This window comes from Oncorhynchus clarkii, unplaced genomic scaffold (assembly GCF_045791955.1).
Source record: "Oncorhynchus clarkii lewisi isolate Uvic-CL-2024 unplaced genomic scaffold, UVic_Ocla_1.0 unplaced_contig_5542_pilon_pilon, whole genome shotgun sequence".
NCBI lineage: Eukaryota > Metazoa > Chordata > Actinopteri > Salmoniformes > Salmonidae > Oncorhynchus > Oncorhynchus clarkii.
Window position 1 is genome coordinate 32,501 of NW_027260943.1, and position 15,000 is coordinate 47,500.

At 45.5% G+C, this 15,000-nt stretch overlaps 1 protein-coding gene across 1 annotated transcript in view; it reads right to left on the reverse strand.

Moving 5' to 3' along the window:
- LOC139402475 (actin remodeling regulator NHS-like) overlaps positions 1–15,000 on the reverse strand; it is a 49,350-nt gene that overhangs the window by 10,141 nt on the left and 24,209 nt on the right. The window contains exons 2-9 of the mRNA XM_071146435.1: positions 11,787–11,939; positions 8,741–8,877; positions 8,195–8,233; positions 7,692–7,736; positions 7,180–7,224; positions 1,706–1,898; positions 748–879; positions 1–452 (exon numbers count right to left, since the gene is read on the reverse strand). The exon at positions 1–452 is cut by the window's left edge and continues 246 nt beyond it. Of these exons, the coding sequence (XP_071002536.1) occupies positions 1–452; positions 748–879; positions 1,706–1,898; positions 7,180–7,224; positions 7,692–7,736; positions 8,195–8,233; positions 8,741–8,877; positions 11,787–11,939 (1,196 nt within the window). The remainder of the gene's footprint in view (positions 453–747; positions 880–1,705; positions 1,899–7,179; positions 7,225–7,691; positions 7,737–8,194; positions 8,234–8,740; positions 8,878–11,786; positions 11,940–15,000) is intronic.

The window sequence follows — 15,000 nt, forward strand, 5'->3', positions numbered from 1 at the left end:
CATCCTTGGCCCCGTTCCCGGGAGGAAGTCCTCCGTCTCGTATGGAGAGAGCTCCTCATCTTCATCATCATCGTCGTCATCATCATCCTCATCTTCATCACTGTCGTCCTGGTCCTCGTCGCGTATGCGGCCGCCCTCGCGGGGGAGGCTGCGGGAGCGGAGGCGGGAGCCGGAGGCGGTGTACATGGCGGTGTCAGGGTGGTCGGGGAGCGAGGAGATGTTCCCGGTGGAGTGGGAGAGGGAGGCGGGGATACCCCCCTGGCCGCCGCGCTGGGCACGTATACGTCTCCTGGACGGGGCGCCACCGCCACCGGTCAGGCAGTCGTCCGTCTGGCAGCCGGAGTCCTTGGTGTGTCCCCCTCGGAGGGACAGCTCCTCCTGACAGAGGGACAGGTGAGGGTTGGTGTGGACCACCACTGTCCTTTCCCTCGTCACTGGAGACTCATCAGAGTCTGAAAGGAAACAGGGGTGGCAGTAAGTCATCAATCAACATGATTAGAAAATAAAGTCTGAGTCTCCTGTTTTCTATCAATGAAATTCAGGCAGATGCAATATTTGTTCAAGTCTAAATGGTAGGACAAATATGCATGTTTGTTTGTCTCCAGAAAATAGGATTGTGTTAAACCATTAAAGTGAAGAAACATAGAGGAGGAACAACAACATTACAGTCAGTTGACCGAGTGGTAATGACAGTACTTGGAGGTCAGGCACAGACAGACAGACAGTATAACAGACAGACAGCTGTACCCATGTCCTGTTGAACTCGTCTGGGGATCCCGGTGATGGTCTTCCTCCTCCTCAGCTTCCTCCTCCTCTGCAGCACAGACTGGGAGTGTACCAGGGAGCAGCGTACACTAGCCTCCCTGTCGAACCCCACCCCTGTGGAGAGGAACAAAGTACACGCAATGTACAACATTGATGTAATTTATTGTCCGTCAAGAGTGATGTCTTTCCACATCTCACAAATGACATTCCACACAGTTTACAAGTTACACACACTCACTAATACACACACAACAGTTAATTAATAGATTAATTGATTCAAACAACAGACTAGAGAGAGAGAGAGAGAGAGATATAGAGAGAGATAGAGAGAATGTACAGAGAGAGAGAAATGGAGAGAAAAGGAGAGAGAGGGAGCAACAGAATGTATAGTGAGAGAGAAAGGGAGAGAGAGAGAGAGAGAGAGTGACAGAATGTACAGTGAGAGAGAAAGGGAGAGAGAGAGAGAGAGAGAGAGAGCGACAGAATGCACAGAGTGAGAGAGAGAGAAAGGGAGAGAGAGAGAGAGAGAGAGAGAGGGAGAGAGAGAGAGCGACAGAATGTACAGAGTGAGAGAGAGAAAGGGAGATAGAGTGAGAGAGAGAGAAAGGGAGATAGAGAGAGAGTGAGAGAGAGAGAGAGCGAGAGAGAGAGAGAGAGAGCGACAGAATGTACAGAGTGAGAGAGAGAGAAAGGGAGATAGCGAGTGAGAGAGAGAGAGAGAGAGAGAGAGAGAGAGAGAGAAAGGGAGAGAGAGAGACAGAGAGAGACAGAGAGACAGAGAGAGAGAGACAGAGACAGAGAGAGAGAGAGAGAGAGAGACAGAGACAGAGAGAGAGAGAGAGATAGAGAGAGAGAGAGAGTGAGAGAGAGAGAGAGAGAGAGCGATTGAGAGAATATCAAACACATCCAGAGACAGACATTGGAGCTATGTCGTGTTTACCAGTGACGTTGATGGGGATGATGCACGAGGACACGACTGCTGGGTCACTCTTCATCCTCTCCTGGGGGGTGGGCAGAGGCAGGGCCTTGGACCAGTTGGTCTGCTTGTCCAGTGTGGATGGGGGGTTGGGGATAGCACCAGTAGACCTGTGGCCCACTGCAGGCTCAGCATCAGGGTCAGTGGTAGTGGCAGCCTGAAGCAGATGGAGAGAGATACAGTCAGTTGGTGTTGTAGGGTTAGAGTAACACCTAGAAAAGTTCCAAATGGTATACTTAATCAATAAGGCACAAGGGGGTGTGGTATGTGGCCAATATACCACGGCTAAAGGCTGTTCTTAGGCACAACGCCCGAGGTGCCTTATTGCTATTATAAACTGGTTATCAACGCAATTAGAGCAGTAAAAATAAATGTTTTGTCATACCCGTGGTATTCGGTCTGATATACCACGGCTGTCAGCCAATCAGCATTCAGTGCTGGAACCAGCCAGGTTATAATATTCCCTATATACTGTATAGGACCAGAGCATCATGGCTCACTATATAGGGAATAGAGAACAAGGAGCCCTTTTCAACACATGCTTAGATGTATTGTTACAAAGGCCAACATACAAAGTACATTGTATTCAGGCAGTTACTTAACTCTTATGTTCAACACTTACAAGTTATACACTTACAAAGCACAGACACAAAATTAGCAAAACATTTGAATTCCATTTCAGTAAATGTTCTGGAGGAAAGAGAAATGAAGAACAGGAAGATATCAAGATCAACACAGAGATCAACAGACAGCTCAAATGCTCAAGTGTCAAAGAACATGATTCCAGGAAAGTCCCAGAGTTCTGGATAGTGGTCAGAAGTTGAAAGGAGTGGAGAGGAGAATGATCATGTTTTGAAGACAGTAGACAGGAGCTAATGAGATGTAGACAGGAGACAGTAGACAGGAGCTAATGAGATGTAGACAGGAGACAGTAGACAGGAGCTAACGAGATGAAGACAGTAGACAGGAGCTAATGAGATGTAGACAGTAGACAGGAGCTAACGAGATGTAGACAGTAGACAGTAGACAGGAGCTAACGAGATGTAGACAGTAGACAGGAGCTAACGAGCTGTAGACAGTAGACAGTAGACATGAGCTAATGAGATGTAGACAGTTGAGATGTAGACAGGAGACAGTAGACAGGAGCTAATGAGATGTAGACAGAAGACAGTAGACAGGAGCTAATGAGATGTAGACAGGAGACAGTAGACAGGAGCTAATGAGATGTAGACAGGAGACAGGAGCTAATGAGATGTAGACAGTAGACAGTAGACAGGAGCTAATGAGATGTAGACAGGAGACAGGAGCTAATGAGATGTAGACAGTAGACAGGAGCTAATGAGATGAAGACAGTAGACAGGAGCTAATGAGATGTAGACAGTCGACAGTAGACATGAGCTAATGAGATGTAGACAGTAGACAGTAGACAGGAGCTAACGAGATGAAGACAGTAGACAGGAGCTAATGAGATGTAGACAGTAGACAGGAGCTAATGAGATGTAGACAGTAGACAGGAGCTAATGAGATGTAGACAGTAGACAGGAGCTAATGAGATGAAGACAGTAGACAGGAGCTAATGAGATGAAGACAGTAGACAGGAGCTAATGAGATGTAGACAGTAGACAGGAGCTAATGAGATGTAGACAGTAGACAGGAGCTAATGAGATGTAGACAGTAGACAGGAGCTAACGAGATGAAGACAGTAGACAGGAGCTAATTAGATGAAGACAGTAGACAGTAGACAGTAGACAGGAGCTAATGAGATGTAGACACCAGACAGTAGACAGGAGCTAATGAGATGTAGACAGTAGACAGTAGACAGGAGCTAATGAGATGAAGACAGTAGACAGGAGCTAATGAGATGTAGACAGTCGACAGTAGACATGAGCTAATGAGATGTAGACAGTAGACAGTAGACAGGAGCTAATGAGATGTAGACAGTAGACAGGAGCTAATGAGATGAAGACAGTAGACAGGAGCTAATGAGATGAAGACAGTAGACAGAAGCTAATGAGATGTAGACAGTAGACAGGAGCTAACGAGATGTAGACAGTAGACAGTAGACAGGAGCTAACGAGATGTAGACAGTAGACAGGAGCTAACGAGCTGTAGACAGTAGACAGTAGACATGAGCTAATGAGATGTAGACAGTTGAGATGTAGACAGTAGACAGGAGCTAATGAGATGTAGACAGTGGACAGTAGACAGGAGCTAATGAGATGTAGACAGGAGACAGTAGACATGAGCTAATGAGATGTAGACAGTTGAGAAGTAGACAGTAGACAGTAGACAGGAGCTAATGAGATGTAGACAGTAGACAGTAGGCAGGAGCTAATGAGATGAAGACAGTTGAGATGTAGACAGTAGACAGGAGCTAATGAGATGTAGACAGTAGACAGTAGACAGGAGCTAATGAGATGTAGACAGTAGACAGGAGCTAATAAGATGTAGACAGTAGACAGGAGCTAATGAGATGTAGACAGTAGACAGGAGCTAACGAGCTGTAGACAGTAGACAGTAGACATGAGCTAATGAGATGTAGACAGTTGAGATGTAGACAGTAGACAGGAGCTAATGAGATGTAGACAGTAGACAGGAGCTAATGAGATGAAGACAGTTGAGATGTAGACAGTAGACAGGAGCTAATGAGATGTAGACAGTCGACAGTAGACATGAGCTAATGAGATGTAGACAGTAGACAGTAGACAGGAGCTAATGAGATGTAGACAGTAGACAGGAGCTAATGAGATGAAGACAGTAGACAGGAGCTAATGAGATGAAGACAGTAGACAGGAGCTAATGAGATGTAGACAGTAGACAGGAGCTAACGAGATGTAGACAGTAGACAGTAGACAGGAGCTAACGAGATGTAGACAGTAGACAGGAGCTAACGAGCTGTAGACAGTAGACAGTAGACATGAGCTAATGAGATGTAGACAGTTGAGATGTAGACAGTAGACAGGAGCTAATGAGATGTAGACAGTGGACAGTAGACAGGAGCTAATGAGATGTAGACAGGAGACAGTAGACATGAGCTAATGAGATGTAGACAGTTGAGAAGTAGACAGTAGACAGTAGACAGGAGCTAATGAGATGTAGACAGTAGACAGTAGGCAGGAGCTAATGAGATGAAGACAGTTGAGATGTAGACAGTAGACAGGAGCTAATGAGATGTAGACAGTAGACAGTAGACAGGAGCTAATGAGATGTAGACAGTAGACAGGAGCTAATAAGATGTAGACAGTAGACAGGAGCTAATGAGATGTAGACAGTAGACAGGAGCTAACGAGCTGTAGACAGTAGACAGTAGACATGAGCTAATGAGATGTAGACAGTTGAGATGTAGACAGTAGACAGGAGCTAATGAGATGTAGACAGTAGACAGGAGCTAATGAGATGAAGACAGTTGAGATGTAGACAGTAGACAGGAGCTAATGAGATGTAGACAGTAGACAGGAGCTAATGAGATGTAGACAGTCGACAGTAGACATGAGCTAATGAGATGTAGACAGTAGACAGTAGACAGGAGCTAATGAGATGTAGACAGTAGACAGGAGCTAACGAGATGAAGACAGTAGACAGGAGCTAATGAGATGAAGACAGTAGACAGGAGCTAATGAGATGTAGACAGTAGACAGGAGCTAACGAGATGTAGACAGTAGACAGTAGACAGGAGCTAACGAGATGTAGACAGTAGACAGGAGCTAACGAGCTGTAGACAGTAGACAGTAGACATGAGCTAATGAGATGTAGACAGTTGAGATGTAGACAGTAGACAGGAGCTAATGAGATGTAGACAGTGGACAGTAGACAGGAGCTAATGAGATGTAGACAGGAGACAGTAGACATGAGCTAATGAGATGTAGACAGTTGAGAAGTAGACAGTAGACAGTAGACAGGAGCTAATGAGATGTAGACAGTAGACAGTAGGCAGGAGCTAATGAGATGAAGACAGTTGAGATGTAGACAGTAGACAAGAGCTAATGAGATGTAGACAGTAGACAGTAGACAGGAGCTAATGAGATGTAGACAGTAGACAGGAGCTAATAAGATGTAGACAGTAGACAGGAGCTAATGAGATGTAGACAGTAGACAGGAGCTAACGAGCTGTAGACAGTAGACAGTAGACATGAGCTAATGAGATGTAGACAGTTGAGATGTAGACAGTAGACAGGAGCTAATGAGATGTAGACAGTAGACAGTAGACAGGAGCTAATGAGATGTAGACAGTAGACAGTAGGCAGGAGCTAATGAGATGAAGACAGTTGAGATGTAGACAGTAGACAGGAGCTAATGAGATGTAGACAGTAGACAGTAGACAGGAGCTAATGCGATGTAGACAGAAGCTAATGAGATGTAGACAGTAGACCGGAGCTAATGAGATGTAGACAGTAGACAGGAGCTAATGAGATGTAGACAGTAGACAGGAGCTAATGAGATGTAGACAGTAGACAGGAGCTAGTGAGATGTAGACAGTAGACAGGAGCTAATGAGATGTAGACAGTAGACAGGAGCTAATGAGATGTAGACAGTAGACAGGAGCTAATGAGATGTAGACAGTAGACAGGAGCTAATGAGATGAAGACAGTTGAGATGTAGACAGTAGACAGGAGCTAATGAGATGTAGACAGTAGACAGGAGCTAATGAGATGTAGACAGTAGACAGTAGACAGGAGCTAATGAGATGTAGACAGTAGACAGGAGCTAATGAGATGTAGACAGTAGACAGGAGCTAATGAGATGAAGACAGTAGACAGGAGCTAGTGAGATGTAGACAGTAGACAGGAGCTAATGAGATGTAGACAGTAGACAGGAGCTAATGAGATGCTAGAGGATGGAGGTTAGAACAGCAGGAAGGAGAGGTAGTAGTAGTAGTTATATTTAGAACTAGTATTACAATTAATTTCGGGCCTGTAGATTTTAAACCACGAGGCTTTTGGAATGCAGACAAATACCTTTCTGGTCCATGGGGTGAAGAGGCAACATTCAGTGGGGGAGGGGGAGCGGGTACGGTCATACTATAAACACAAAACATGAAGAAAACAAAAATGATGACAACTTGATCGATGGGACAAAATTAAAACCACGGATGGGACTTAGAGACAAAGGTGAAATCATATTGAATGAAACATTAGACAGACAGGATGAAACATGGGGGACCCAGGTGCTGCGGACAGGAACACAAAACATGGTGAGTAACTTCTTGTGATGCTACGGAGATGAGTAAGTCAGGCATCCTTCTTCCCCGTTTAGACAAGGAAGTGATGTCATCATCGCATCCTACAAGAAAACATAGTGAAAGAATTATATTTGTCTGTGAATGCTGAGAGGTGACCGTTTTCAGGATTCCTCAGGACAGAAAGCTGTTATGAACAAATAAGAGTGGCGTTAGCAGGACTCTAGAGGGGTCATCTTGTAATGAACGCCATCCCATTTACCTTTCTCTGTATAGTGTGACAGTGACCCTCCCTTCCAGGTCTCTCCTGCAGCGTTAAAGGAAGATACGCAGCATGATGAGTCATAACGCTAAACATTCTTATGTGCAATACAGTCATACTCCCCCCCCCCCCCCCCAGCATGCAAACTCACTGGGATGGAAAACACGTGATAAAAACATGCGATGAGATCAGGTAGCCTAGCGGTTAGAGAGACGAGCCGGCAACCGGAAGGTTGCCAGGTCAAATCCCGGGTCTGACGGGGAAAATCTGTCAGGTAGTGATCAAATCTTAAGATGCCATTATTGCCTGCCATTGTGCCCTTGAGCAAGGCACTTAACCCCTACAACGACAGCTCCCAGAGAGGCAGCCCCCTGCACCTCTCCAAAACTTGTTTATGTGTCTTTCGGAGGGGTTGGGTTAAGAAGTCAAATTTCGGTTTTGGACCTTGAGGGCAATTGACCGATAAAGTCATCCGAATGTAGATATATGTGTTCTGATGTCTTTTCTGTTACCTTTCTGTGTATTGTCTGGATGTCTGTCTCTCTCACGTGTCTCTCCTAGTGGAAGCCATGCAGCAGAGAGAAAGAGAACACAACAAGCTGAAACCTACTAAGCTCACTGCACTGCACTGGTGACATCATCAACAATGGACACATGCTACTATATCATGTTTAAGAAGAAATTCAACTGTATTTTCATAGTTACAGTTACAGGACCACAATGTGAAAACACAGTGGACATCACACAGCACTTGTAGGTTGACAACACACACCACTTGTAGGTTGACATCACACACCACTTGTAGGTTGACATCACACACCACTTGTAGGTTGACATCACACACCACTTATAGGTTGACATCACACACCACTTGGAGGTTGACATCACACAGCACTTGTAGGTTGACATCACACACCACTTGTAGGTTGACATCACACACCACTTGTAGGTTGACAACACACACCACTTGTAGGTTGACAACACACAACAGGCACTACACTATGTGATAGTTTACCTTCCGTTGATATTCTATCTCTCTCTCTGGTCTCGCCTGCTGCTTGTCAATAAAACAAACAAATACAGATTAGCTGCTATATCAGTCAAGTCATTTCAGCACTTCTCCTCAGGACATTGATTAGCTGCTATATCAGTCAAGTCATTTCAGGACTTCTCCTCAGGACATTGATTAGCTGCTATATCAGTCAAGTCATTTCAGGACTTCTCCTCAGGATATTGATTAGCTGCTATATCAGTCAAGTCATTTCAGGACTTCTCCTCAGGACATTGATTAGCTGCTATATCAGTCAAGTCATTTCAGGACTTCTCCTCGGGACATTGATTAGCTGCTATATCAGTCAAGTCATTTCAGGACTTCTCCTCGGGACATTGATTAGCTGCTATATCAGTCGTCATTTCAGGACTTCTCCTCGGGACATTGATTAGCTGCTATATCAGTCAAGTCATTTCAGGACTTCTCCTCAGGACTATTGATTAGCTGTTGTATCAGGTGTGCTTGTATAGCGCTTGAGCAAAGCCTGTAAAGACATGTGTATCCCCTTACCGCGCGGCTGTGCCTGCCCCTCTGCTCGTGCCGTCTGAGGGTGCGTGGGGAAGGGAGGGTGGGCATTGGAGGAGCCCCAGAGATGGAGATGGTCACTCGGCGCTCGCGGCTGTTCGCCCGTTGACGTTGCTGTTGGTCTGTAAACCATGAGGGAAATACTGAGGTCAGATTCTGACAGGGTCTTGCTATATTAGATGACTGTATTCACTAGTGGTCACCATGTTGTGACTGTATTCACTAGCGGTCACCATGTTGTGACTGTATTCACTAGCGGTCACCATGTTATGACTGTATTCACTAGCAGTCACCATGTTGTGACTATATTCACTAGCGGTCACCATGTTGTGACTGTATTCACTAGCGGTCACCATGTTGTGACTATATTCACTAGCAGTCACTATGTTGTGACTGTATTCACTAGCAGTCACCATGTTGTGACTGTATTCACTAGCAGACACCATGTTGTGACTGTATTCACTAGCAGTCACCATGTTGTGACTGTATTCACTAGCAGTCACCATGTTGTGACTGTATTCACTAGCAGTCACCATGTTGTGACTATTTTCACTAGCGGTCACCATGTTGTGACTGTATTCACTAGCAGTCACCATGTTGTGACTGTATTCACTAGCAGTCACCATGTTGTGACTGTATTCACTAGCAGTCACCATGTTGTGACTGTATTCACTTGCGGTCACCATGTTGTGACTGTATTCACTAGCAGTCACTATGTTGTGACTGTATTCACTAGCAGTCACCATGTTGTGACTGTATTGACTAGCAGTCACCATGTTGTGACTGTATTCACTAGCAGTCACCATGTTGTGACTGTTTTCACTAGCAGTCACCATGTGGTGACTGTATTCACTACCAGTCACCATGTTGTGACTGTATTGACTAGCAGTCACCATGTTGTGACTGTATTCACTAGCAGTCACCATGTTGTGACTGTATTCACTAGCAGTCACCATGTTGTGACTGTATTCACTAGCAGTCACCATGTTGTAACTGTATTCACTAGCGGTCACCATGTTGTGACTGTATTCACTAGCAGTCACCATGTTGTGACTGTATTGACTAGCAGTCACCATGTTGTGACTGTATTCACTAGCAGTCACCATGTTGTGACTGTATTCACTAGCAGTCACCATGTTGTGACTGTATTCACTAGCAGTCACCATGTTGTGACTGTATTCACTAGCGGTCACCATGTTGTGTTACAGCTTTAACAGCCACTGGCTCCTCACTGAGACGATGTCAATCAAGAGTTTTCTAGAACCCAGACCAGCAGGTGTTCACAGTACTAACACTAGGTGGCACCACATATGAGGGATTGTTGATGGACTTCACACCAATCCTGGTTCAAACTGTTGTTAGGTAGAGTGTATGGTTTATGGTGTGTGTGCTTGTGTGCTTTGGTTCCCAAGCTCTGTGTAGGGCTCAGAAGCTCTGCTTGGTATTTCTGTGTTAGGTTGTCTGTGTTAGGTGTTAGGTGGTGTGTGTTAGGTGGTGTGTGAGGTGGTGTATGTTAGGTGTTAGGTGGTGTGTGTTAAGTGTTAGGTGGTGTGTGTTAGGTGGTGTATGTTAGGTGTTAGGTGGTGTGTGTTAAGTGTTAGGTGGTGTGTCTTAGGTGGTGTATGTTAGGTGTTGTGTGTTAGGTGGTGTATGTTAGGTGTTAGGTGGTGTATGTTAGGTGTTAGGTGGTGTATGTTAGGTGTTAGGTGGTGTATGTTAGGTGTTAGGTGGTGTATGTTAGGTGTTAGGTGGTGTATGCTAGGTGTTAGGTGGTGTATGCTAGGTGTTAGGTGGCTTATGTTAGGTGTTAGGTGGTGTATGTTAGGTGTTAGGTAGTGTATGCTAGGTGTTAGGTGGTGTATGCTAGGTGTTAGGTGGTGTATGTTAGGTGTTAGGTGGTGTATGCTAGGTGTTAGGTGGTGTATGCTAGGTGTTAGGTGGTGTATGTTAGGTGTTAGGTGGTGTATGCTAGGTGTTAGGTGGTGTATGTTAGGTGGTGTGTGTTAGGTGGTGTATGTTAGGTGGTGTGTGTTGGTGTGTGTTAGGTGGCGTATGTTAGGTGTTAGGTGGTGTATGTTAGGTGTTAGGTGGTGTATGCTAGGTGTTAGGTGGTGTATGCTAGGAGTTAGGTGGTGTATGCTAGGTGTTAGGTGGTGTATGCTAGGTGTTAGGTGGTGTATGCTAGGTGTTAGGTGGTGTATGTTAGGTGTTAGGTGGTGTATGCTAGGTGTTAGGTGGTGTATGCTAGGTGTTAGGTGGCTTATGTTAGGTGTTAGGTGGTGTATGTTAGGTGTTAGGTAGTGTATGCTAGGTGTTAGGTGGCTTATGTTAGGTGTTAGGTGATGTATGTTAGGTGGTGTATGTTAGGTGGTGTGTGTTGGTGTGTGTTAGGTGGTGTATGTTAGGTGTTCGGTGGTGTATGCTAGGTGTTAGGTGGTGCATGTTAGGTGTTGTGTGTTAAGTGGTGTGTGGTGTATGTTAGGTGTTAGGTGGTGTATGCTAGGTGTTAGGTGGTGTGTGTTAGGTGGTGTATGTTAGGTGGTGTATGTTAGGTGGTGTGTGTTGGTGTGTGTTAGGTGTTAGGTGGTGTATGTTAGGTGTTAGGTGGTGTATGCTAGGTGTTAGGTGGTGTATGCTAGGTGTTAGGTGGTGTATGTTAGGTGTTAGGTGGTGTATGTTAGGTGTTAGGTGGTGTATGCTAGGTGTTAGGTGGTGTATGTTAGGTGTTAGGTGGTGTATGCTAGGTGTTAGGTGGTGTATGCTAGGTGTTAGGTGGTGTATGTTAGGTGTTAGGTGGTGTATGCTAGGTGTTAGGTGGTGTATGTTAGGTGGTGTATGCTAGGTGTTAGGTGGTGTATGTTAGGTGGTGTGTGTTAGGTGGTGTGTGTTAGGTGTTAGGTGGTGTGTGTTAGGTGTGTGTTAGGTGCTATGTGGTGTTAGGTGGTGTATGTTAGGTGGTGTATGTTAGGCGGTGTATGTTAGGTGGTGTATGCTAGGTGTTAGGTGGTGTACGTTAGGCGGGGTATGTCACCTCTGTGCAAGGCTCGCAGGCTCTGCTTGGCATGTCTGTGGAGCTCCTCTACGCATGGCGGCCGGCTGCAGGGGTGAAACACGTTGTGGTGCTGGTGCCATGGGGCCTGGTAGTGCACTGTTAGCTTACTCTCCACATCCAGGTTAGAGACAGCTAGGGAGAGAGACAACAGGAGAATAGATTGGTCATATTTATATTAATGAAATGATGTTCTTCGAAAGACAGACAGCAGGTTAGGTTCTGCTGTCCTTTTCATTCATTGGCAGTTGTGATTGTTATTCATTGATAGGGTTATGAAGATTTAAAATATATATATATAATTTAACGTTTAATTAACAAGGCAAGTCAGTTAAGAACAAATTATTATTTACAACGATGGCTTAAAATAGGGAAAGAGAGAACAGGAGAATAGATTGTTATTATTCATTTGCACATAAATTATGTTTTGTTGTTATCACTGGGAGAGAAGACACTCAGCTATGTTTTTAGACACGGTATGACCCCAACAGTATGACCCCAACAGTATGACCGCAACAGTATGACCTCAACAGTATGACCTCAACAGTATGACCTCAACAGTATGACCCCAACAGTATGACCCCAACAGTATGACCGTAACAGTATGACCCCAACAGTATGACCTCAACAGTATGACCTCAACAGTATGACCCCAACAGTATGACCGTAACAGTATGACCTCAACAGTATGACCTCAACAGTATGACCCCAACAGTATGACCCCAACAGTATGACCCCAACAGTATGACCCCAAAAGTATGACCCCAACAGTATGACCGTAACAGTATGACCTCAACAGTATGACCCCAACAGTATGACCCCAACAGTATGACCCCAACAGTATGACCTCAACAGTATGACCACAACAGTATGACCCCAACAGTATGACCCCAACAGTATGACCTCAACAGTATGACCCCAACAGTATGACCTCAACAGTATGACCTCAACAGTATGACCTCAACAGTATGACCCCAACAGTATGACCTCAACAGTATGACCTCAACAGTATGACCTCAACAGTATGACCCCAACAGTATGACCCCAACAGTATGACCTCAACAGTATGACCCCAACAGTATGACCCCAACAATATGACCCCAACAGTATGACCCCAACAGTATGAGATCAACAGTATGACCCCAACAGTATGACCTCAACAGTATGACCCCAACAGTATGACATCAACAGTATGACCCCAACAATATGACCCCAACAGTATGAGCTCAACAGTATGAGCTCAACAGTATGACCCCAACAGTATGACCCCAACAGTATGACCCCAACAGTATGACCCCAACAATATGAGCTCAACAGTATGACCCCAACAGTATGAGCCCAACAGTATGACCCCAACAGTATGACCCCAACAGTATGACCCCGACAATATGAGCTCGACAATATGAGCTCGACAGTATGACCCCGACAGTATGACCCCGACAGTATGACCCCGACAGTATGACCCCGACAGTATGACCCCAACAGTATAACCCCAACAGTATGACCCCAACAGTATAACCGGGAGTTATGCCTGGGGCGGCAGGGTAGCCTAGTGGTTAGAGTGTTGGACTAGTAACCAAAAGGTTGCAAGTTCAAACCCCCGAGCTGACATGGTACAAATCTGTTGTTCTGCCCCTGAACAGGCAGTTAACCCACTGTTCCTAGGCCATCATTGAAAATAAGAATTTATTCTTAATTAACTTGCCCAGTTAAATAAAGGTCAAATAAAAAAATTAAAAATAAAACCAGTCACTGCCATTCCATACCAGCAGGGGGCAGTAACACATATCAACATCAACTGAATTTAGCCGACGACTGCTCCAATGACAGTTGTCCATGTTTCCTCAAAACACCATCTCTGCTGTTGTCAACACACATAGATGCACAGAACATCTGATTTAAAGAGGCGGTGGTGTTATTATGATTCAGACAAAAGACAACGCTGCTTTTATCCTCCAAGGCTGGGAGAGGGGGATGAGAGGAGGAGAGAGATGAACAGAAGATACAAGGGAGATGTAACCCTCTTTCTTTCATCATCTTTTATCTTCTGGCCTTGCTTTCATTTCAATCCTCATATTACAACAGCAGCATCTGTTCATTAACATCTACAGTAGGTGTGTGTGTGTCTGTGTGTGTGTGTGTGTGTGTGTGTCTGTGTGTGTGTGTGTGTGTCTGTGTGTGTGTGTGTGTGTCTGTGTGTGTGTGTTCGCTGTGCGTGTCTGAGAGTTAGTTTGCTGTGTTCGTGTGTGCGCTCACGCGCGTGTGTAGTCTGTTGTTTCCTTGAATAACCCAGGCTCATCTGTAACCAGGCAACCCTTCCTATCTGATGTAGGATGAATAGAATGATCTCTATCAATCCATAATCATGAGACTAATGTGGATGAGACGATCTGTCCAGGTCTGGTGATTTCATCCCAGAGAAAGCAGTACATTCAGCAGGTCCCTGACAGCCAGAATAAACACAGCTAGCTTACACAGTGTATACAGTTACCAGCTGGGTTGTGCCTCTATACAGGACTGTGTTAGCCTGCTAAAGCTTCAGGTCTCAGACAAAGTTATGCATCGCACTGTTGCACAAGACTGTGTTATCCCACTGAGCTAAAGCCTTTGACCTCCATCAGTGGGCTAACAGTCTTGTGGCACGCAGGAGACCCGGGGTTTGAACCCAGTTGGTATAAAGGATTTCTGAAGAGGTCTACTACAGTATCTAGGGCCCTTAACTGGCCCTGTCCCCATCTATAGAGAAGCCAGTTGGAGGGTTCAACCACTGTGGTCTGAAGAGGTCTACTACAGTATCTAGGGCCCTTAACTGGCCCTGTCCCCATCTATAGAGAAGCCAGTTGGAGGGTTCAACCACTGTGGTCTGAAGAGGGCTACTACAGTATCTAGGGCCCTTAACTGGCCCTGTCCCCATCTATAGAGAAGCCAGTTGGAGGGTTCAACCACTGTGGTCTGAAGAGGGCTACTACAGTATCTAGGGCCCTTAACTGGCCCTGTCCCCATCTATAGAGAAGCCAGTTGGAAGGTTCAACCACTGTGGTCTGAAGAGGTCTACTACAGTATCTAGGGCCCTTAACTGGCCCTGTCCCCATCTATAGAGAAGCCAGTTGGAGGGTTCAACCACTGTGGTCTGAAGAGGGCTACTACAGTATCTAGGGCCCTTAACTGGCCCTGTCCCCATCTATAGAGAAGCCAG